Source organism: Archocentrus centrarchus, chromosome 3, assembly GCF_007364275.1.
Source record: "Archocentrus centrarchus isolate MPI-CPG fArcCen1 chromosome 3, fArcCen1, whole genome shotgun sequence".
NCBI lineage: Eukaryota > Metazoa > Chordata > Actinopteri > Cichliformes > Cichlidae > Archocentrus > Archocentrus centrarchus.
In genome coordinates, this window is record NC_044348.1 from 4,419,454 (window position 1) to 4,445,326 (window position 25,873).

Consider the following 25,873-nt stretch of genomic DNA (forward strand, 5'->3'; position numbering starts at 1 on the left):
AGAGAAATTCCTTCATTCGTGTTTCTAAGTATGAAGCAAAAACGCAAGTGGAGAAAACTGAAGAAGCTTAAAACAAACCGGCTTCACATCAGAATTAAAAACAAGTCTCTTCATAACCTTTTCTCATGCCATGGTAATCAGTTATAATATGTTATTTCTCCTTATACTTAAGTCTTCAGATACAACGCGCAGTCAAAACTTCTCCAATCTTTCAGGTATGCTTTCCTCGTGGATTTTGTTGTCAAAGAGTTAAATTGTTTTGTTGCACACTGCAAAGCCCCATTTGTTGGTTTGTTTGTTTGTTAGTTTTTTTTTTTTGGGGGGGGGGGGGGGGGGAGGTTTCTGTAACACACACGAAGATGCATTACTGTATTGCCTTTTGTTTATTAATAGTATAACCAACAATAGCTGTGCGGTTTTACTGAGATTAAGGTTGTGTTTCCCAGTATCTCCATTCATTTGTTGTTAACATGTGTTGACAAACTAAACATTTCAAACAAGATGTTCAGAGCCTATTTCAGCACCAGTTCTGTGAAAGCACATTTCCATACTCCTGCACTGAGAGAAAGAACCAACTGACAGGGAACTGCCTTAAGCTTCAGCTTTGCTGCCAGACTTCTCCCTCTCTTTTTGTTTTCTCTTCCGCTTTCCACACAAAATGTTGAATGGCACTGTAGATGTTGAGAATGGAAATTTATGCAAGGGAATGCTGATTTTTTTTTCTCTCTCTCTCTCTCTTCCATTGCAAACGCTCTGTAAACATACATAATGGACTGTGGAGATTGCAGTACTTGCTAACTTATAGTCTTGAGGTTAATATTCATGTGGGGGGAAAAGAGGAAGAGCAACGAGGCACTTCTTTTTCAGAAAGTAAACAGTCCTCAGTAAAAGCAGCAACACTGCTGACAGACCATTATTTTAGCCACTTTAGAACAGGGATATCTTGATTTACTGAAGCAACTGTCAGTCAATATCACCGCCTTTGGATATGTTAGAGCAAGACAAGTGGAAATGCTGCCTGCTGGGACTCCTGTAGCCTGCAGGTAAAGAATGTGGCTCATGACCAGAAGGGAAAAGGAGAGGGTTTCTGGATAGGGAAATGCAGACCAAAAAAAGCAAAAGCTATTATATTGTGCAATCCCCAAAGAACCAATATCAACATTAACAGCTCTTTAGCAAGGAACTCAACCCATTTGCCCATTCAGCGGGCTGGTCTAACATAATACGTTGTATTTTTCAGTTTCACAGCTGAATGTGCTTGAAACGTGTAAAAATGTGAGGCTACTGTACAATATGCAGTTTTACATGGAAAACCTTTCTGAACCATTAAGGCATTGCTGGCTGTTTACACTGAGTTGAGCTAAATAACACACGCTCCCAAGGCACAAAGACTCCTTGACCTTGGCTTTTATATTTTGGCAGTGGGTAGGTAAGGTCTTCCTTCTCTTTATTTTAAAATTTTATTTTGACGCCCTAAACTCACACACATATCTGTTTCTAATCAGTGACAGCCTTTATTGTACTCAATCCCAATATGCGATGATGAAAATGAGGCCTTTTTAGGACAGTGGCAGCATTATAACATTTTAAAATTTCAGCAGTATCAGTCATTACATGCCTCACTCAACTTTTATCCTAAGCACAGTCCTACCGTAGTTCCAACTTTATCTCCTTTAACCAAATCCCTGAAAAAACTTTGATAAAGTGAGTCCAAACTCTTTTATCCAGAAAAGTATAAAGTTTCTACAGAATGATACACAAACCTTGAGTGCACGCAGACACTGTAACACTTTCAGCAATTAATAGTTCAGAACAACTCTCCCAAAATCAGTGAATTAGCAACTTCAAATTTCTGTTGGACCAAAAGCCTGACTGTGCTGCTTGATTTCAGTTTTCATCATTACTTCCACGGTGATCTCACTGGGATTACGAGGTGGTGAAATATTAACTTTTACTTTGTAGCTAGATTTAAAAAAAAAAAAGAAAAAAAAAATTCTTGTGTAAGGTTTATGTTGCAGCATCACTCTGTGGTGTTGATGGCTTGAACTTTGCTAATAATAATAATAACAAGATTGGAGGAAGTGTGAGATGAAAAATATACACTTACAATAATATGTTACATGCCTTACAGAGCTCCACGGTAGCCCTTTTAATTATTTAGTTCAAGCAACAAACACAGCTGGAACACTGGAATTCTAAGAAGATCCGATCGCAGGAAAGTGCCTGAAATCACTTGATGTCAGCAGTAATTTTGTGTTTTGGAAAATGTAAAGGAATCATCATGTTAATAGCAAGCTAACACGAAGAACCTTTTTTATGTTCGGAACTGCTTTGAGGACTAACAACATAAAACAAACTGTATTCTAATGTCATCGTGGCTGTTTAAGTGTTACATAAACAAACTATGGGTTTACAAAAATATGTTTTCATCAAGAATTCATAAAAAACACTGAACAGTTCTTGGCTGTGACTGAATCAAAGCATCCCATTCAGGCAATATTCAAAATTTAAATGAAGCATTTGGAAACAAAATACACAAATCAATTGATGTGACATTCAGGCTTAGATATGGGAATTATCTAAATGTAATCTTGCATAATATCAACAATCCATGCTCATTTTATGGTAATTATTCTTCATTATGATAAGATGCTCAACAGGTTGGCTCAGAGCAGTGGGACTACAAGTTTCAGGCTGATGTGATACATGATTGAGACAGATTACAGAGGTCCACCGAGGATGCTCTCCACAGTAACCATGGCAAGCTGTGGTCTAGCAGACTTATTACAACTGGTCACTATGGGTTTCCATGCATGAACTTCTAATTACGCCAAATAAATGGATGGAAATCTTTCAGTATGGAAAATGGGCTACTACTAGAGTACAATAGACTCTAAAGTCTATTAAACCTATAATGGAAATCATTTATCATGCCTATGGTGTGTGACCTCCACCTTTTGTATGGACTGCTTAATATTCTACCTGTATAACATGGCTCGGAGTCTCACTTGAACATCCTCTCAGTGCTCAACATTTTGTTCTTGAGCTGTTCTTACTTTCACAAGGTTAACCTCAAATTTCAAAGTGATTTGCAGGGCAAGTGAGGCCGGAGCGGGAAGATGATTTCATTATGACACAGTTCTATTTTTTCCGTCCTTGTCCAGGTCTGACTCAGGGCCCAGGTGTGGTTGAGTTAAAGAATTAAAGCTACACGGCATACTGTACAACACCTGATCTGACTTTGAACAAATATATTGTGAGATCAACATAATCTTAGTAATCGTAAACTAAGTTTAATCCAATTTTAAGTTTTATCGGTTGTTTTGGTTATTTTACAAGTTGTAAAATAATAGAGGATTGCGACAAAAGCTACTTTATATGCTGCTACTGTATATAATGAGCCTTACCATACCAGCTGACAACAGCCCAGATCAGCTGATGGCTATGCATCCAATTGGCAAATCAAATGTCAGGCATACTACTGCTTCAGCTGCTGCCATCTTCAAGCCTCTTTGCAACCCACCTCTTCTTTACCTCCTTTCCATACTGTGTCTGACTTCGGCTGTAGTCACACAGACCTAGAGAGCAGTTGGCAACCAATCTCGCCTTCTGAACTGTGTTGGCTGCAGCCGTAACGGACAACTTTTATTTTGAAGGTGAGCGTTCTGTATTTCCTGTTTCTTTTACACTTTTTCAAGTTTGCAGACAAGTCGGCATCTTCTATGCAAACTACAGGTGACCGTGGCAATCTGCTAGCGACCAGAGCGATCACGAAGAGGTTTTTGGTGCCGCACCCTCTTTGCAACCACTCACCAACCAGTTGTAGAGTACACATATAGAGGATTGCGACAACTTGCTACTTTATATGCTTGCTACTGTATATACACATTTTTCCCTTGCTCCTGCAGGTAGTGAGGGGGTCACCAACCGGTCTCCATGTGGCTGAAACCTTAATTAATGTCTTGTCTGATTTGTTCTGTATCAGGGGATCTTGGTGCTGCTCTATAATTCAAAGGAGGTCCCACTACAGAGCTATAAGGCCCAGTATAAATTACTGCATATGGAAATTAGATTCTTTTTCTGATTATAGTGGTCCTGACTGAAATAGAGTTACTGTGAGCAGTGGGATATGAGTTGTGTGTGTGTGTGTTGGCAGTATTGGATTTTAAAATAATTTATGCTTTAGTGTAATGCAGTTTTCTTAAGTACTTAATTTACTGGATTAGACACACACACACACAAATACGCATTTACAAGATTTATATTTTACCTATAAATAGGTTTCACATATATTTAAATAAAGTTTGCTGTAGATCAGCATTTCAATGAAATTGCACATATTGTAATAAAATAAATCAGTAAAACACAGCGCTAAGACTTTAATTGTTTTATGAATTACGTGGCATTACTCCTTTTATTTGGTTTCTAATTGTTTTGTCAGTCCTAGGTCGGCATTTTTTTTTTTTAAATAAAGCATTTCGTCATTATTGGAATCCAATGGGCGGAAAAATTAAAACGAATTAAGGGGTGGGAGGCAAAGATAGAGGATTTAAAAAGAAATGCTTGGCATCGGTTTATTTTTTTTAGTTTCGGGCTTTTACGGTGGTGAAGGTTTTCCGTTTCCATTCACTATATTCGGTACCAGATCTTGATTTCTGTTTGAAGTACTGGGCTTCATTAATAATTGCTCTATAAATCTGTTCATGTCTTACCTTCACTAAACTGTGACTTTGCTGTTACTTGCAGCCACGACCTGGCTTGCTCACTGTCCCCACTAAATGTTTTGCTGTATCTCCACCTATCGCGATGCAGGTAGTAAACAGAATGAAATGAATGGAGAGGTGCTTTGTTGCAGGAGCAACCAACATCAAACAATGCGAAAAAAAAAAAAGCCAAAAAAAAAAAAGCCTTTCGCCAATAGCTGTAGCTGCACTGGCGCTGACATCATATCACTCCCACATCTCCCTCTCTTGATTTCAGCCCCACCCGCTCCTTTCCATTACCAAGTCGGTCCGTGTCCCCGTGTTATTTAAAGCCAGAGATCCTCCCTCTCGCCGAGCCACTGTGTTGCATCTGTCTACCTCGCTGCTTGTGTGTCTCGGTGCGTGTGTGTATGAGAGTGCGCTAAAAAACCCAGGCAGCCAGTGGGAGAGCTAGAGAGCGAGGGAGAGAGACACGGGGGAAAGGCACACACACAAAAAAAAAAAAAAAAAAAAAAAAAAAATCATCTAAGAAGGGAGAAGGAACGGGAGTGTGAGACAGCTATGAAATTCATCCAAGCTATTTGCTTACTGCTTCTCTGTCCAGCTCTGAGCCTCAACACCAGGTAAGAGATAAATAAGAGGACGTTGCTTTATCTTCTTTTTTCCTGTCAGTTTCACCCTGCCAGAGACTCTGAAACAAAAGGGGTGTACTGGTTCAAAGCATGATATTCTGGAGGTCTGTTCAGTCCTGCCAAATACTGAAGCATTAATTCGTCCCGGCAGTGGCTCTCTGTGTGTGAAGAATGTTGGAAACTGAGAGACTTAAAGGAGGAAGGAAGGGCTTATCTGTTGAACTAGGCTATTATCTTTTTTAGTTCTTAGCAGGCTGAGAGACAGTTGTCCTTTTGTGGAGGTAATTCACTGGATTTGCCTCCTCCGCTGCCTCCTGAATAGTGGCGACATTGCTTTTTGGGACTTTTGCTGCCTGGTCTGGGAGGGAGCAAGTTGAAGTCAGGGGAACTGAGAGAAAGGACAAGGCGACTTGTGTTGCAGTGCCTTAGAAAGAGCAGGTGTGTGTGTGTGTTCCTTTTGCTTATCTGCAATATATATATATAAAAAAAAAAAGCTCAAGGAACAGTGATGGACAAGAATGAACAAATGAAGAGAGAACTGTGCGGAGAGGAAGAGTTTTGATGATTAATTAAATCGTTGATAAAATCATCTTTCTTCTGTGCCAGTGCCTGACACCACTGCCTTAATGAGAGCCGTGAGAGGAAATTCAGGGCTTTGACTATACCATGGAGACATCACATGCAGGAAGGCATGCATTATAAAACTTGCCTTTCCCTTTTTCTTCTCATTGCCCAAAAAAAAAAAAAAAAAAAAAAAATTCCATCTTTTCGTGGTGAATGAGTGGAATGCAGTTTCTGGCGAATACATCCACAGGGAGAATGATGACTTTGAACTCAGTGTTTTGCTGTTGGTTTGAACTAAATAGACACGTACCTGTTTTGTTAGTGACATGCTAAACACCATAATGGTTACCAATGATTTCTTTTGCCCTCAGGGGTTAAAATGGATGGGGATTTGTAGAGAAAGTCAAGGTTATTGCATACATCCAACATATTTGTCAATACCAGAGCGGCACACCACTGATGATGCATGAGTCATAACTAGGGGCTATATTGATGTATTAACCTCTAGCATTTAATCGTCAGCAAACTAAGCACCCACATGTGTTTTAACACACCTACAATTAGATTTTTCCCTTACTGTAAGTCACCTATAGAAGTAACCTTAAGGCAGCAACTTCTGAATCATTCTTTTTTATCACTTTGTTTTTGTGTGTGTTGACTCATTTACTGTAGCTATGTTCTAAGCTGTGAAACTAAAAGTGCTTTTGTTTGACTTTGATTAATTAAAATACAAGCTGTCTCCCAAGATTTATTTTTAAACCGTGTATACCATTATTAGTCTTAGAGGTAATCTTTTGAACACTAATTGGAGAGCAAGGCATTAAGGTGGTAATTTGGCAGGTCAGCACAGATTGTGTGCTACCTCTTGAGGGGGAAAGTCATGAAAAGTAATTACCAGAACACACAGATGTAATCAGTGTGTTATAAGATGGTTTGTTTCTAGACTCAGCATAAAAAAAAATAACATGATTGGAACGCTGGGTTTGGTTAAAAGCAGAGGGTTTGCAGGAAAAAGGTCAATTGTGACCTTCTGAGCCGCAGTTTCTGTTAAAATTTAGGGGGGAAAAAAGGGAAAGAAAAGAAAACGAAGCAATTGCCAGCTCTTAAACAGATTTGCAAAGCCACGTCTGCCCGCTTTGCCTTCAGGAAGCAAAATATATGACTAGCTAATCTTATAATGCTGTAATTGAAAAAAAATGACAACCGTTTCAAGGAATTCCTCTGCTGATTTTGTTTTTTTTTTTTTTTTTGAAGCTTCGGTTTTCTGTAAATGACGTTTTCTCTGCTGTCATTGTGTCGTTCCAGTACGTAAATAACATGTTTGTTTGTTTGTTTTCAAACTCGTATTTCCAGGACGGCCAGTGAACTTTCACACTCACACTGAAGGGCGTTTCTCTTATTCTGTCTAGTAATAAAGTGGTGCTACGTTTGTACAGCAGGGACAGCGACTGTACAAAAGTACGAGAGAAAACCTAATATGAGAAACGATTTGGTGACAAAGTGAATTTGTGTAAAGAGACAAGGTTTTGCCCAGGACCGTGAGTCTTCAGATGGCCATGGTTTCAAATTTTAATGAAAAGGACAGTGAAAAGGGCTCAGAAGCACAGCTAAACGCTCGTTTCCTGTTCTATAGATTCATCACCTCTGCAGGGATCCACGGGTGGATTCAATTAAAGGTCTCCACTGAGCAGGTTTAGTTCTCCTGCTATGCTGATATGTTTAAAGTTAGACGTGTCAAATACACAGCTATTCATTTTAATAGCCAGCTGTGTATTACTCTGCTAAACTGTGTTTTGATCTAGCATCCTTCTACAGTGGTTCTGCTGTGGTAATGACAGTGGCTGTCCTGAACTACAGTATTGCAAAATGTTTTTAATCATTATAATTATTATTTTTTTCAGAACTTGTTTGAAGTAATACAGACATTTAGATGTTTTTGAACCACTTTTGTACCCATTTTGATTCTGTTTTTTCCCCCCAATTTTTAATATTCCATTTACTTCTTTCTTATTATTTTAACAAAGCCACATGTGAAACCTGGGAATAACGTTAGCGCTTCAGGTAGATTTTTGTGGTTTGATCCAGCTGGTGCTCCAAACAATAGCCGATTGCTTCCTCAAGCAGCTGTCACATTTCTGCTGTTATCCTGGAGGTCATGGATCCAAACATTGCTTATCATTTGTGACATCCTCATTTTTTCTTGTAATAGTGTGGCACTGAAGAGACTGACTGCGAGGTGTATGTGCACCAGTAAAATGAATTGTGACTCGAGCTGTCTAGTCTGTGTATTGCTCTGCCTGGCTTTGCTTGATTCATCTCATCAGTGGTGCGTGAGAGAATCCATTTCATATGTTAACTGCAGCCTCTGTTCTGTGACCTGATAGAGTCACCTTAAGAAATGAGAATTAATAAAATAGGAACCATGTCAAGTTTTCATGCATGATGGCTGCATTTTGATGCACCTTTTGGTCTATTTCAAGTTGATGTGGGGAAGTTTGAAAAGGCAAAACATCCATAACAAAACAATGGCAAATAAACCAAAACAGAAAGCAACTTTGAAACTTTACAGCTTTCCTCCTGCAGCTCTCCCCTCTCTGTTCCAGGACCCGCACCCGAGATGAGGATGGAGATATATGGCGATTGCCTTCATGGACTGTCTGTTAGACATTATAATATATGGCTAATGATTTTTATCAGGTGTATTTTAACCTAATCAAGTAGTTTTGTTGGATAAGCCCACGCAAACTGTGACTAAAAATGGAAAAATATAAGAAAGAAAAAAAACTTTTAAAGCCTTGAGGGAACTACAATCCAGTGTGCCAGCCGAACCTACTTTGTGGCAGTTGTTTTGGCTTTTACTCTCTACTTGTCACCTGATCTGTTCTGAAAAGACCTCTAATTGGCTAAAGTCTTCAGTTACTGGCTGAGTTTTTTTAAAGGGAAACACGATGCTCTAAGGTTGGCCACCAGATACCACCAAAACCATGGTTAGTTCTGTTTTATTGTATTAAAATCTAACACATTTCATGGGCTCACCTACTAAACATAAGTAAGCCCACGAGAAACGTGAGACTTCTCAACATTTTAATGTCATCTCGGTGAAAATTGTAAAATTAAAAACACTGTTACCAGTTCTTGCTCGTTTAAGTCCATTACAAAGAATTATGGTGTTTTAATGAATTGAGTGGGTTACTCGGGCCACATAATAGTGGTGCAGGGCCATGTGTCATTGCAGAAATCAATTGGTACTTAGCCAGAACACAAGGCTGCATTGACATCAGTCCCATGGGATATGACTTTCCACTTCTGGGTCAGGACTGTGGGGCTACTACAGTAAGCTTGTCTCCTCTGCATTTGACTTTTTTTTTTTTTTTTTCGCTCCATAGAGATCAAACAGCTCCACCTTTTTAAACTTTCACATATTCCCTTTCAGAGCATTTCTTGAAATACATTTGACTCATTTTTTTGACACTATCTTTGATGCCTCCTACCTTAGCAGCCTCCTCTTGGAAACAGGGATATCTGGTGGGATCTCCACAATATCAAATATTTATGAGTGTTTTGTACGGCAATTAAAAGGACTACAGAGAGCCTTGGATTGTACATTAGAGTACAGCAGGATTGCTTTATATATTAATCGCTAGCAGTAGTCATATCAGTGGTCATATTGTAAATTATTATTATTTCAAAGGGAGTCTGCCCTTAATGTTAATATAGGGTAAGACATGAAAAGGAAGGTAGTTTTGTTAATTCATGTTGATTAATGACATTTTAAAGTGGACCTGTTTGGTTTTTCTGGATTTCATGCTGCTACAGTGGTTGATTCTCATATTAATCATGATGTCAACATATCTACAAAAATGCTGATACATCAAAAACTTGCACTTCAGAGTACTCTAAACATTTGGCTTTTAACAGTCGAGGCTGTGAGCATAGCACTCCCGTCCATCTGCTGTTCAGTCCTCCTATTTGCGAGGGGTAGATATGGCACAGTAAAAGGTAAATTAAAGATTAGTTTGAACTTCGACCCACACAAACTTGCTTCAGTGAGTCCAAGAACAAAAATGTAGAGCAGGAAATGAGCATTAATAGGTCAAGTTGAAGACAGAACACGGTAGGTAGGAACTTTTTTGTTTGTTTTTCATTTCATGCACTCGCATATTCAGCCTTGAGAACAAGTCTTCTTTTAGAGAAGCGGAAATAAAGATTACAAAATGTACTCTATTACGTATTTATTTTTACAACATTGCTTTCGGAATCCAATGTTATTCATTCACATCTCAATGTGCAACTGTTTTCTCTGCAAACATGAAATGTTATTCATGTTTAAATATGTAAGTAATCAACGGGGGAACTTCCATTGTGACATCTGTTAAGTTAGTTGAACATATGTTTTGCCTTAAGCAATAAAACTTTATATTCTGTTTTCATTTACATTGGTCCTCATGGAAACTGTTCAGTATATCTCTACTTTCCCATCACAGAAAACGTTTTCAAATATAAAGCAACATCTCAGTGTGCAACTGGTTTCGGTCTTTCAGCTAAGTAGTGAGAAATGATGCTGAAATGCTTTTGCAGGTGTTGCCTTCCCCTCACATGTGTGCTGAGCTGAAAATATTCCACAGATCATTATTTACATCAAATCAATATTTTGCTGCAAGTGACAATAAAGTAGATTCAAACAAGATGGACAGCGGTGGAGAGAAACTCCACATGACATTTCACTGAACAAGCACTCACAGTATGAATTACGTTTGGCTTTGCAGTACTTAAATTTCTGGATAAAACAAGACATATACAAGACAAACACTGTCTGGCACATGGGGAGAGTCAGAATTAACCAGTCAAGCATGGGGCTGATGTGGAATTAGACCTAAGATGTTAATATATAGCTATGAAGTGATGGGACTTCGGGTGGTTTGCAGGAATCATGACAAAGTGGAAGCAAAGTGGAAACAATCTGCCTTTTGTCCCTGAGCATTGTTTACCACTTGGGTGATAACAGGGCAATAGTTTTGAAAAGATAAAGCTCACTTAAGTAAGTGTGGAATGCAGAGCTTACCTACATATATACGTTCTGTCCTAAAGTAAGGGTTGGCTGTATGGCTTTTTTTTTTGATTATTATTGAGTAAGAGCACCATTGTTATCCAAATGAACTCGTCCTTTTGTTTGTACTGAAAGATGTCTGTGTACGCTGGCGTGTTTTCGACTGACACTCTTTTGTAAACATTCATGAATTTCTCAGTGTAGCACTTTGGGGGAAAGAGGTTAAAGTGTTAGACTGAAGTGATGCCAACCCTTACACAAAGGGGATCTGTGTAATTTAAATGCTGTGGCAACCTCTGAGTGACTTTATAATGTACAGCAGTACACGGCTGTATCGTGATTTGGCCAGTGCAGTGTAACACATTTGCATGGTGGAAAATTACTTGGAGAAAAGCGAGCATGATTTCCTATTTTCACGCTTTACCATAGCATCAAACAACATCTATAGCAGAAGCATGATCATAGATATGACTTTCAGGGACTCCTCAAGATGAGACAAAATGATATTTGTGCAGCCCGGTAATGTCCTCGGCACAAATCAGACTGTGAATGATAATTGAAATTCAAAGGACATGGCATAATGGTCACACCATGGCAACTACACTGGCCACATGACAGTAATAAAGTGGGCTACAATAAACAGAACCTTGGGTGGCTCCTACAAATGAGAAAGTAATTAAAAGGACCACGATTGGTACCGGCTGAAGAGTAGCTAGGCATTTTATATTCAAGGCCATATTTCAGGTGCTATGTTCTCTGAAGCTATCTACAGTGACAGCAGTGTTTATTCTTCAAAAGTGCATGTTATAGATCACTTTTTATTGCATTTCTAGAACACAAACTTTTATCATTTAATAGCATTTTATCCAATGAGCCATAAGAGAACCTGGATATTAGCTTGATGCAAAAACAAAGCTGTTGGACATTATATGGCAGATGGAGAGATTAAAAATTAACAGATGTTACCAAGGTGGTATCAATCCTTTAAACAAAAGCGTTGTTGGTATTTTAAAAAGTTAAGCCTGTGTTGTCCTGCGAGGACAACGCAGGCTTAACTTCTGCAGTGGCATCTGACCTGCCATCACCTTGATCTTAAAAGGTTTACCACAATTATCATTCTCCTTAAATAACAAATGTGCCTTGACATTATCAGGTAAAATGCTCGTTGCATGACTGCATTTAACAGTGATGGATGACTGCACTTCTAATGAATTGCAAATGCTAATTATCTAAAATTGGTGTAGTGATGGGAAATAGACATAATATTATTTCTTTTGTGTTTTCTTAATGAATAATGTATTTTGTATGTGTCTGCCTTTGCAGTGTTGTATCCAGTGTTGGTGATATTACTGTTCCTGAATTCAATGATCACAATTACAGTTACTAATTAACAATTACGCCACTTGAGTTCTTCAAGTTCTTCATTTATCTGCAACATGGGCAGAGTAGAAAGAAATCCAACAGCGAGCTTTTTCACGTGTGCGTTCACAACTGTCACCTGGTCTCAGTTTGTTTGGGAGCTGAGACAAAAATGGCAGAGCTGTCTACAACTTTTAAACAGTGCAGATATGCACATTTCTTCCAGTTTGTTGCATGAAAGGACGTGAATGTGACTGTAAAGTGTAAAGATCCTGTTCGTGCCCCTCTTACTAAGGCAAGAATTTTGTCTGATATGTGGAATGGATAGAGTTTAATGTTGTATTGTTAACTGGCAAACAGTAAAGTAACACATTAACATTTTTCCTCTAAGTATGTAAAATAAAATTAATCTTAATTTTAAAATTAATACTTTTTTTTTTTTTTTTTTACTGGAACACTGGCTGGCAGGAATTATGATACTAAGTACTTTTGAGCCTAAGCATAAATACTATAAGCACAATATATGCGTTAAGTAACTGTATTCTACTGTAACAAAGTATATTGAAAGTAGAAATAAACACAGTTTCCTACTGTGACTGGAAACAAGCAACTGCAATAGAAAGCAAAGTCGGAAAACCAAGAAAAGATGCTGAAGTGTTCTGAGGAAGTAAGAGTCAGGTGATAATTTCCTGTGGCTTCATAACCATGTGCAAAGTCTTATAGATCAAATGCTGTGCTTTCATATGTTATTGTTAATACTTTGTCTTGAGCTGTAGTGAACACCCTGCTGTAACGTTAGGGAAAGTCATCATTATCCAAAACATGGTATGGGAACAGGCCTCATGAAATGAAGCAGAACGGAGCATTTAGAGCAAGTTATGCTTTTCCGCCACCAGAGCTGGTTGAAGTTTTATAAAGTGCTGCTCTGCCCAACACTTGTCAGAGCTGGAATTGGACTATTACAATATAATGTTGTTGTGGATGCGATGAGGTATGATGAAGTCATATAAATATTTTGCCTTTCTCTTGCAAACTCTTGAACTACAGATAAACTACAGGGTATGCTATTACACAATAAGCTATTTTCACCATTTATTTGATTGAGAAGTATTGAAGATAAACACACTATTACTTTGTTATTACTGTGTGAATTGTTTAATGTAGTTGCCTGCTTTTGACTCGGGTTTTGACACTAAATTCTCCCTCAGCTCTTGAGTTTTGGTTTGTGTTTCTGTGTCTGCCACTGTGTACTGAGCATGTACAATAGTGTGCACTGGATTTTTTATTATTTTTTTTTCTTTTGAAAACTCTGCCAGAGGGTAAATCTAAACCAAAAGAGTGAAGTTCCAAACTGGACAGCTAACACTAAGCCAACTGCTATAAAACTCTGCAAAGCCAAGGGGAGCCTCACTGTCTTCTTGCATTCACATTGTCATTTGAAATAATCTCATTGCAGGTTAGTATTATGGCTGCTAGGAGTCATACCTTTGATGCAAATCTTTATTGCTGTGTCAGCGCAGATATTAGTCACTGTTGTAATTGGCAGGCATTTAATTGCACAGTCTCTGTAAACATGATGGCTGTTTTCTCTCAGTGAGGAGTCATTAGTGGACAACCTGTTTTTTTTTTCTTTTGTTTTGTTTTGTATTACAGTGAAGTGCAAGATGTATAACCGTAATAAACAAAAGCTGAGCATCACCCATTTGCACAATGGCACTGCATATAAAGCACCCGTGTTGTTTCAGTTGGCTGCAGCCAGAAGTCAGTTCTCTCTTCAGCTAAGGAAGAATGTATGCATGTAGTTATTTGCTCTTGTATGTGAACTGAGGTTCAGGGACTTTCATGTAGGCTTTCATGTAGTAGATATCAGTCATGGCATTAGAGTTAAGCCATAGTGTGCATGCTTCCCTCGCTGTATATGATTGTGTGCTGTTTGAACCTGACATCTGTGTCAGTCAAGTCTGACTTCAGTTTAGTTTGTACTTACACGTACCACGTAGTTAATATTTTTAAATGATTAAATGCACTAATTCATTCAAACCATTTTGTTACTTGTTACTTGGAATTGGGGACAGCCCTTCACATTTTCCCACTTAGTTTAGGTTTGATACCATAAAATATCTTGTTTCGTCTGACCAGCAGTCCAAAATCCTGAGCTAAACAAAGTTAATCTGAGTAAAGCACAACTTTTTTGTACTGGAATGGGAAGCAGAGCATGAATGGCAATTAGCAAATTAGATTGCTATAGTTCTTGGTTTGATAAGTGTTAGTAACTGAAAATCTAAAGTCTGGAACGTCTAGGTTATAACTCAAGTAAATTCCAATTCTGTGATCACAGTGTTAAATTATTCTTAATGTGTTTTTTTTCTCTATCTCAACAATCATTTATGGTGTATATGATCCCACTAACAACAGAATTACTTACAGTCCATTGGACTTAAAGGGGAAAACACCATTGTCTGTTAGAATAATGGAATCTTATATTAAAAAAATTAGTCAGTTTGAAATAATGAGGTGAACACATGGTAAGTAAATCTTATGAAAAAAACAAAAAAACTTGGCTTTAAAATGCTTTATATACTCTCTTTAAACTGATTTTTACTACGCTTGGCTCTACATGATATCAGAAAGAGTGGAAATCCTTAATATTGCCATCTCAGAAACTGCACCCACCTTCTGTTCAGATTTTCTGTCTATAAGGGGCAGTTAATCAGATGATGGGAACGGCGCAGGAGCTGAGGACGTTTGTTTTTATAAGGACATCAAGCTGAAGGTTTTCAAAAATCACAAATATAAAATAAATAAAAGTAATTTTAAAACGTGAATCACACAGAGCTACCCCAGTAGAGTAAAAGAGTAAAAATATGAAGGTGGAAAAGAGCGTAATAGCACCTCTTTAAACACCAAACAGAAATGCCATTCAAACTGAGGGAGATGAAAATATAATCTATGGGAATTCTTTTCTGGTTTTGTGCTTTTATTTATTCTCAGAGAGGTGTTACTAAGCAGATATGCTTATATAGTTCTGATACATTTCAGTAACAGCGTGTTTCACATTCATATAGTTACACTCTTATACACCAGGGTGCTGGCCCTCACACTGAACAACTCTGCTCAAGTGGTTTAGTGCTTGATCTGGACTATTGCTGCGGTGGTTTTGAAGGGATCGGGGCTTTCACGTTCACCTTGCCCACTCTGATTTCTCCGCCTTTCTTGAGATTCAGGTCTTAGTCACAGAGCACTTGTCTAATCATTAAGCTGCCACCCGTAATCTACCATAATACCGTTTCCCTTGTTTCATTCTTTTCCACCATTAAATGGGCCATAATTGGTTCACTAAGAAATGAAGCAAAATGCTCAGAGGCATTATTCACAGAATATCAGAAAGCCCAGAGAATGTGGAGGTATTGGTTTTGGCATGAACAAAAGAGACAGATCATAAATAATACAGGTTGACACAAAATGCTTAGATCGTCTAAAAGATACACAGAGAGAGTTCAGTAAATTGCCCTTTTTATCAATATATTTATTGTGTTACATCATTTGTCTGCACTCTAGTTGTGCGGCTGACTATTGAGATTGCTCTATTTTGTCAAAGCTGTCATTAATCTGTTTTTTTTTTTTTTTCTTGATGCTAAAACTTGTTCTGATTTATCTAAGACACGACATTTGAAGTGTCTGTCATTCAACCCTCGTGTTTTTATCTTTTTCACCCTTGTTTAGCAAATGCTAGCATAAATCACATTTATTTGTTTATTTACCTGAGCAATAACCACCTAAGGCTGTGAAGTAAAGGGTAAAGTTAATGCGTGACTGTGGCTTTTAAATTAGAATTACCCTGTTAGCATGTTTAAAGTACACTTACTGGATGCTAACAGCAAAACTTGCCTGAAGACTTGAAACCTTATGAATAATTGCAAATGTACAAAGACCTTGATTATAATGAGTGGTAAATAAACAAATGGAAATGTGAGATTCTGTTCCAGCTGAAGTTCTAGGCACAATACCAGGGACACCTGCTCAGAAGAATGTAGTCCAGTCAAACAGCTGTGCTGTGAATTCAGGGTCACAGTCTTAACAATGTTTTCTTCTTCTTCTTCTTAAGAAAAGAAAAGAAACAACACACACCATTTGAAGCATGATACAAAGATTTTTTTTTTTTTAAAACAACAACCTGTTCCTATAGAAATACAACCTAAACAATAAAAGATTAAAAATTTGTAGTATTTTCCTCAATCCTCAAGTTAAATTTTTATCTGTTTAAAAAATAGTGTGATCAAAATATACAATGTGTCACACACAGACACACACACACACAGATAGATAGATAGATAGATAGATAGATAGATAGAAAGCAGTTAACACTGACCCATGACTCATTCAAGCATGAAAAGATACCAAAATCAAGGAATTAACCAGTGTTATGTCTACACATAACCAACAAGGGGATTCCCAAAGAGCGTAAACCTGACATATCTCTGTATGATTTGTAGTGTTTCCTTAAGAAATGAGGGATTTGGACAAATGGAGGACAGAAGAACTGACTGTATCTGCAGGGCACGTTTTTCAGAAAAAAAGATCCAACAAAGACCTGTCACAGAACCTAAGAGATGCATCTGGCCCTTCAGTTCATCCTCCTACTGTTTACCAAAGCCTCATCAGGGCGCCTTTCTTAATGAAGGGAAATGGGGAACTAGAGCCATCTGTAAAACATGGTGGAGGCTCAGTCATGGTTTGGGGCTGCATTTTACCAAGTGGTGTTGGGCATCTTGTCAAAACTGATGGAATTATAAATACAGTAAAGTACTGTCAGATTTTATGCAGTATCATCTTGAAAAGGCCTGATTGGCAGTTCAATTTTTCAGCCTGACAGTGATCCCAAACACAAACACACACACAGACACACACACACACCCTTCAGATATGGAAATCACACACAAATATAAAATATTTATTGCATAGCTTTCCTGTCATTTTTATGGCATATATACACTATCTGAAGTGTGTGTGTGTGCGTGTGTGTGTGTATCAGATATTGCACACACAAGATGCTGAGACATGTCTACAACCCACCAGAGATATGAGACACGGAATACAAGCATTAATGTCTGTTTTCATAGATTTACATTATTTACTTGATTGTTACTTGGTTCAATATAAAATATATAGGAATTTATATTCCCATATAAAAATAATAACAGCACATTTTAGGTACAAAACAAATCCAGCTACTTCAACACATTGATTCAAAAATGCTGTGAATCCATGAGACTTTTAAGTAATTAAGTAATAATAACTGTGACGTGATATAAACAGTATGATAAAGTGTGTTTTAGTGGTGAACAGTATTCTTTTACTGTAAATATCTTTACATCAAACAAGTGAGTGAACCAAACCTGGCACATACAGCTGTTGTGTTCAGTGTTATGTGAACACAACATGGTATCAAAGGTGGGGAATTGCTTTCTTCAGGGGGATTCATGCCCCCCTCCCCTTCTGTAGAATTATTGCTGAGTAGGCGGTTTCACATGAGCTCTTGGATTAGCCTCTGCTGGATCCAGTTTGGCTTCTTAGCAGTTGTGGACCCTTTCGGGCTCTTTTGGGACAGTTGTCCCAAATAGGTTATTGCAGCTGAGACAGAAACAAATTTGAAATTAATTTGGTGCAGTGCAGGGGAGTCAGTGTAAGCTTTTGTGTAGGTATGCCGTTGAGTAATTGAGGTCTGATCAGCGTTGAATGCAGGGATTGGATGAATGTCTGAGCTGCCTGAATTCACCCCACAGCTGTCAGTGGTCTTGGGTGTACAGTAATTCAACAGAACACCTTTGATGCGAGAGTTTCCCACTTGATTACCGGGCTCTCTCTAATATACACACCAACTACAGTATCTACATAGGGACTCTTTCTGTACTATGTGCTTGTGTTACGGTACATCAAGAAAAACGATTTCTGACAGAGATGTACTGTCAACATTCAAGGACAAACACCACAAACTCCTGCTCAAAGTTGAAAATAATCTTCAAAGCTATCACATAAAGCTGCCAAACCAGTACTGTGTTTTTCATTTCCTGTCTTTTATGAACCCATCTGTATTTGTTCTATGCTCTCTGCTGGGTATACTGTACATCACAGCCAAGCTCCCATGTACCATTTTTCAAGAAACATAATATCTGCTTCTTTTGGTGAAGGCTACATAAATCTGAATCCTTTATCAGCCACCAACACACCTCCTTGAAGACGCTGGGGCGGATTCTGTTATTTTTATCTAATCATTTCCTGAGCATATTCCGGTGTCAGGATCCATCTTGGCTGACAAGTGCTGGTTCCATTTGTGTCCCATATCGCCCTGTTTTTCCAGTGTTTTGCCATGACACCTGACTGATAAGTGTGTTGCTCAGTGTGTATGTAGAAGGGGTGGGTTGCGGCAGTGACACGTGGCATTTAGCACTGAGAAGCTGTTCTGTAGGGCCCATGGTGGCAGTTTATCTCATAAATGTTTTTTTGTTTTATATTTTGATCGAGGATTTTATGCCTGCAGACCTCAGCGTGTGATGGCACTTTGGAGACTCCGGTTTATTCACAGTAAAAGAAAAATGGTGTCTTGAGGAAACGTGAAGTGCCGGGGATGTCATTAATCCATAGGCTTGGGTCAAAGGAGCCACAGTTTGCAGGAATTTGTGGCCACTATGAAACTAATGACCCACTGAAATTAGGTCCATATTTTCTGCTGAAATTTCCATTTTGCATTTATGTCATTAAATTAGAAATGTGCTGCTTTTTAATAGATTGTTGATTCTTCAAACAGATTACTACTCTCCTTTATACACCTGGCATTGCAAAAAGGAAAGTTGTAAATTTCCAGCAGCACACCTCGTCATAATTTCTAGCCCTGAAAAAGTCATTGGCTGGTGCTCTCAGTATTAAGGGGGTATTGTCACTTTCCAATCAATTTCTTGTGTCAGATTTACTATTTGGCAACAAATGGAAACCCACTCATGCAGTTCTTTCCTTTCCTGATTTCATCTCTCTGATTAGTTTGTGTCTGTCTGTGTCTTTTTGGGGTCTTTTTGTTTTTTTCCCCCAAGAAGACGGCAAACTACCGAAGAGCAAAGAGGAAGTCCAGGTTACAGGATATGGCCTTTCTTCCTTTGTGTGTGGATGTATGCGCATTGAACCTCACCACCAGGCACAGAGAGGGCAGTGAGAGGGTGTTATGTTGCTGAAGTCCACCACTCCCATTTGCCTGTCTGTCAGATGTCTTGCTTGGCTGAGCTCCACACGGTGATGGTGTTGACAAAATGACAGGAGGGGGGCACACTCCAGTGAATGTCAATTTGGCTCTAAAGCACCATTTCCCCAGGAGCACTGAAGCTCCCACACACCAAAAAAAGAAAAATAGAAGAGACCACGGAGAATTGGTTATTTACATAAAAACATACAGGGTCACAAACGTGCATAGCAGCATATAGCCGCACATTCCTTGCTCTTTCTCAGAGCTTTTCCTGGCATTGCTTACTGTCCTGACTTGACTTGTGGGATTAGAGATGCATTCTAATGTGTCTCTAATCTTATAATCTCTCTAATAGGGGCACAGTTTCACAGCAGCCCTTTAATATATAAACACAGATTGAGTTGGGGGACCGTGGAGGTTACTGGGGACATTTTGTACAGATCTGAATCTGTAAGCTTGACATTAGAATTCACAGAAGTATTTCTGTTTGTAACTGCATTAAGCATCTGGAGATGCATATACAAAATTCACCTCAGATGTTAAATAAGTTATACCAAGCAAACTCCCCTGGCATGTTTAGGAAATTAGCATTTGATGACAGGTGTTTGGATTAACACTGATTTAATGAGCTTTATGAAAGTCCCTGGAGGATGAATGTGGGGTTTCGGGATTACTTACTTCCAGGATACTCTTAAAGACAGGCAAATGGAAAATCTCTTTTCCAAATCCATTAAAATGTTTCCATGCCCTTATCTGTACAAATCCCAACAGGAACACATCACAACATATCACCTCCACTTCTACCCATGTGCAACTGAAGCAAATGCTTTTTATTGTACACCTCTGAATCTCACAATATGTGCACAAAAAAACATTAAGTGCCTTTGAACAGTAAATTGATTGTCATAGTGACATTCTTTATCTTGATGGGATGCTTAGATAGAAACACATACACAAGGTCATTCGCAAGACAGCAGTCTCCAAGGTAGCGCAGACGCTTTGAATGTTATTGTGCAAGTTTAAACTTGGCTTTTGTCCATAACTTTCACTCACCTTGTGTGTTAATTATTTATTATTGCAATTACAGCAATAAAAGCTTTTTTTTTTTTTTTTTGGCTTCCTCCCTCTAGGACAGGCCATTCAGTGTGTTTTCATGGCCATTATTACTTTGATTCTATTTGCAGTAATGTGCAACACAACACAAGACTCTGTTCTATTTTTTGGAACAGTTCCTCAAATTGTTACAAAATCGTCAAATAGTACAATGTTGCAAGAATTGGTTAGCAAGGATTCGGTTCCACCATAGCTAATGTTGGGTAAAAATAGCTTCAGATTCTTGCCTAGGGTTTCAATTTGAATCTAAAATCTTAGTTGAGCCTCCAAAATCTACAATGCTGAATGTACACGGTACCAGTCAAAAGTTTGGACACACTCATGACTGTGTCCAAACTTTTGGCTGGTACTGTGCATAGTGGAAAACAAAAACCCCTCTGTTTAGTATATATTTTTAGGGGTCAAACTCACTAAAAAAATTCTTCTCCTTTAGCAAAGCTGTAACATAATTTTTAGTTAAGTTTTTCATTTGATATTAGTGGATATAAACTTAAAAAAAAAATGTGTTGCTACCTGTCATCACATTTAAGCGTAATAAAGTCTGAAATTCACATGTAAATATGCATGCAATTTTCATGATGAAGCTGCAAATTTTGAAACTTCAAAACATGTCAACATAAACAGTATTCGACCGTTAGACTGAAACAGTTTCTAAGCTCTCATCACTGATGACAGTGAGGATGAAAACATCTTTATCGCGCCTGCTGAGCCGCAACCTGAAATCATCATTAAACAATGTGAGTTACATCAAGTGTGTAGGGTGTTGCATTATTTTTAGTATGTTCACAAAGTTTTAAAGTCACTAATTGAATATATCAGTCATGTGTTGGGAAGCTGTAACTTTGTGTTTGTGTGTCTGTGTTTGTGTGTGTGCGCGCTCATTTGTGAGCGTCTGCACTTAGTGCAAATCTGCACAACAAAGCGAACGGAGTCTGCCCACCTGCAGGCATTGTGAATAATTTTCTCTGTTGCTAGAAGCGTTTTAATGTGTTCACTTTCATGAGCGCATTATGCATATTGGTGGTGTGAATCCCAAACTGCCAAAAGAGGCTGGTGATGATTTTACAAATAAACAAAGAGATGCAGATTTTGTTGCAAGGCATCTACATCAGGATTAGATGATGCATAGATTTATTGTTCAATTAGAGCTGCAGCGATTTATTTTTCCCTTACTAATCTCTCCGCCAAGAGTGGGAAAAAAAAAATCAAGTGTTAATATTTTATGATTTTCACACTCTCCTATGATGGTAATTTGAACATATTTGGGTTGGTACAACATTGAGTTTCTCTTTTTACACTCCTGGTAACAAAAACTAATTTGCCCCCTTGGCTATCTATCTACATATCTGTATAAGGATAAGGTGACATTGGAAGAAGACCAGAGAAAATGTGTTTGTTGTTTGTTGTCTCTTAGAGATAAAGTTACTTACCAACTGATGTCACCCTAACATCTAGGAAAATATCCAGCATTTTCTTTTTATAGTTTCACAGGCTTAAATGACAAACCAATCATGAAAATAGTCATATGTTACATGTTACTAATATGTTACAGGAATACTAATATATAGTTTATATTTACCTAAAAAAACATTTATACATTTTTATGTTTTTTCCCATTGTTGCTCAGGACTTATGTCATACTATATGCATTAATCCCCTTAAAACGATTAGAAAGAGAAACAGAGATTATCTGTAGGATCTTACACACACTGTAGTGTGGAGGAGAATGTCAAGGGAGGTGTCAAGGCGGAAACTGGGTAGGTTTAAAAAGACACGAACACTGGTCACCTGTGGGAGTAAAAATTGTCCCCGCTGAACATGACCTTGTCAGTCTTCTCCTTATCAGCCTCAATTCAGACAAAGGGTCTGTAGTGTTACCTGCTGTGGGCATTGACTGCAACTCAGTAGTGGCAACTCTTTGTATTTGAGTCAGAGAAGATGCTCAAAGACCCAGTCCTTTAAATCCTCACACTTCATTCAGATGTAATTAAATACATATACAATGAAAAATAATCATTTGTAACTTAAAGGTACTGAAGTATAAGTCTGTAAATCCATCTTCTGCAGAGGCTTGAAAATCCACATTGAGCCTTTTCAATGTATTCTATGGGCAAAAATTAAGCTCTTCCAACCATTAAAATTAATGAAAATTTAATTCATTAAAAAATGTTTCTGTGTATGTTTCTGTAATTAGGAATCTAAAAATAATGATTAAAAAGCATATCAAGTGTCATATCCCCAACAGTCTTTCAAATCTTGTGTAATATGCAGTACAACTTACATTAATCCAACACCTTCCAACCTGTGCTGACAACAGGTTCCTTTGGATATAGTGCTTGGCTGCATAGCGAGCAGAATCCCATTACTTAAATGGATAGGACTAATAATAAAATATTACTTCCAACCTAACCGGATTAACAATGATCTTGTGCTCCTGGGAATCTGTTGAGCTGCCTTTTCTACATAAACACCATTTTTACATACAAAGCTTTTTAAGCAAGTTTCACTACTGCTTTGTGTTCACGGATTGGAGGAGGGCTAATAAATGCATGCTGGACAAACGAGGAGGAAAAATGGCAGGGGTAGCTGAATTAATGTATGTACACACAAGTTAGGTCATCTAGGGATTAGAAAATGCAAGCAGTTTATAGACTTCATGCCACAAGAATTAAAATAGTAAGGCTCAGATTAACCAACCAACCTGGCATACTTTTTTGTATACCTATTGATATTTATGTGGCTTCTTCAGTTATGCAAAACCTGCCTGTCAAAAGAATCCTTTACAATTTGATAATATCAGACAAAGATAACCCAAGTAAATACAAAATGCAGTTTTTAAATTATGATTTAATTTATTAAGGTAAAAAAAACTCTCTAGACCTACCTGACCATATCTTTAAAAGTAATTACAACCTAAAACTAATAACTGGTTGTGCCATTCTTGGCAGAAAAAACTGCAATCAAGTGGTCTTTTGGAGTGCAGGGGACACTCCTGAAGACCTTCTATGACTCTGTGGTGGCATCAGCCATCTTCTATGCAGCAGTATGTTGGAGCAGCAGCTTGTCTACAGCTGAGAGGAAGAGGATAGACAAGCTCATCAGGAAAGCCAGCTCTGTCCTAGGATGTCCTCTCGACTCAGTGCAGGTGGTGGGAGACAGAAGGACTCTGACCAAAATAACATCACTGATGGACAAAGTCTCCCATCCCATGCATGAAACTGTTGCTGAGCTGGAGAGCTCCTTCAGTGACAGACTGCTGCATCCTAAATGCACAAAGGAGCGTTACCGCAGATCCTTCCTCCCAGCAGCTGTAAGACTTTATAACCATCACTGCTCCCAACAAAAACCACAATAGCCTACACAATGTAGGATAATATATAATATACTGTAAATAGTCCGGCCTGTTAAGGTTCAACACACAGGCACATCATGTACATTGTATATAGTGTTATTATTAGTAGTATTAAGGTTAATCTTGTTTGTTGATTTTATATATATTCTTTTCTTAATAGTGTAAATTATTATATCTTTATTTATATTTATAATAACTGCGGCTGCTGTTACACCCAAATTTCCCCTCTGTGGGACAATAAAGGCTGTTTCTTCTTCTTCTTAGCAATAACTGGCAATGAGTCTTTCACATTGCTCTGGAGGAATTTTGGTCCACTTTTCTTTGTTTTAATTTAGCTGAACTGGAGGGTGAGAGTGAACAGCCTGGTTAAGGTGATGCCAAAGCATCTCAATAGGATTTAAGTCTGGCCACTCCAAAATCTTCTTACTTTTTCTTTTTTTTTAGCCATCCTGAGGTGGACTTACTAGTGTGTTTCATTGTCCTGCTGCACAACCCAAGTGTGATTGAGCTTCAGGGCACAAACTCGTGGCCGGACATTCCCCTTCAGGATTTTCTGGTAGAGAGCAGAATTTGTTGTTCCATTAATTACATCAAGTTTTTCAGGTCCTGAAGCAGCAAAGCAGCCCGAGGCTATCACACTACCACCACCATGTTTGTTGGTACGATGTTCTTTTTATGAAATGCTTAGTTATATGCCAGATACAGTGTATAACGGGACTTCCAAAAAGCGCAGCTTTGATTTTGTCTGTTCAAAGAATATTTCCCCAAAAGTCTTGGGGATCATCAAGATGTTTTTCTGGCAAATGTGAGGCTTTGTGTTCTTTTTGGTCAGCAGTGGTTTTCTCCCTGCAGTTCTGGGTTCTTGTGTGACCTTCTGGATGAGTCGTCGATACACTCTTGGAGTAATTTTGGAAGGCCAGTCACTCCTGGGAAGGTTCAACACTGTTCCAAGTTTTCTCCATTTGTGGATAATGGCTCTCACCGTGGTTCACTGGAGTCCCAGAGGCTTACAAATGGCTTTGTAACCCTTTCCAGAATGATAGATGTCAATGACTTTGTTTCTCAGCTGTTTTGTGGCATGATGTGTTGCTGTTTGAGATCTTTTAGCCTGCTTCACTTTGTCAGACAGGTTCTATTTAAATGATTTCTTGATTCAAACCTGGGTGTGGCTAGTAAAACAGGGCCAGGTACGTTTGGATAGATTTTTCCCTTAATAAATGAAACCATTGTCATCATTTACTCAAGTTATTATTGTTTAATGTTAAAATTTGTTTTATGATCGGAAACATTTAAGTGTGACAAATATCGAAAAAAAAAAAAGAAATCACGAAGGGGGCAAATGCTTTTTCAAGGCACTGTAATTCTTATAAACATTTCATTGCCTTTTTAACCCGTTTCATAGGACACATGATAGTTACATCAGATTATTTGTATTAATGGATATAAGCTCACCAAGCTTTCAATGGTAATATGTTGTGATGTTACACCCTGAGAAGGGGAAAGGAAATCAATAAATACACTCGAACGCGATGCTTCTCCTTCAGCAGCTTCATTGAGAATATATAATTATTTTGAAGTATACACATAGATACAAAACATTAATATGAAACACTATAACAAAAGTACACATCAGTCAGTTCTAGGACAATATCACAAAATGATCTTCCTTCATCTGTCTTCACAGGTAAATAATGATTTCAACCAAGGTACAGTATAATTTCCCCGTCCTCCCTTGCAGGTAAACCCAAATATGACATAAATGCCCAAGCAAATTATTAAACACAAATTTAAATCATCAAACTCCAAAGTATTGAAAATAACATTTATATACACACATCAACAGACATTTTTCCTTATTCCTATTCTCTCTAC

At 38.1% G+C, this 25,873-nt stretch overlaps 1 protein-coding gene across 2 annotated transcripts in view; it reads left to right on the plus strand.

Annotated features, from left to right (window-relative positions):
• Positions 1–5,062: 5,062 nt before the first annotated feature.
• Positions 5,063–25,873, plus strand: part of luzp2 (leucine zipper protein 2) — a 148,630-nt gene continuing 127,819 nt past the window's right edge. For both annotated transcript variants that reach the window (XM_030726331.1, XM_030726332.1), the window contains exon 1: positions 5,063–5,326. In XM_030726331.1, coding sequence (XP_030582191.1) covers positions 5,265–5,326 — 62 coding nt within the window. In that variant the 5' untranslated portion in view covers positions 5,063–5,264. The remainder of the gene's footprint in view (positions 5,327–25,873) is intronic.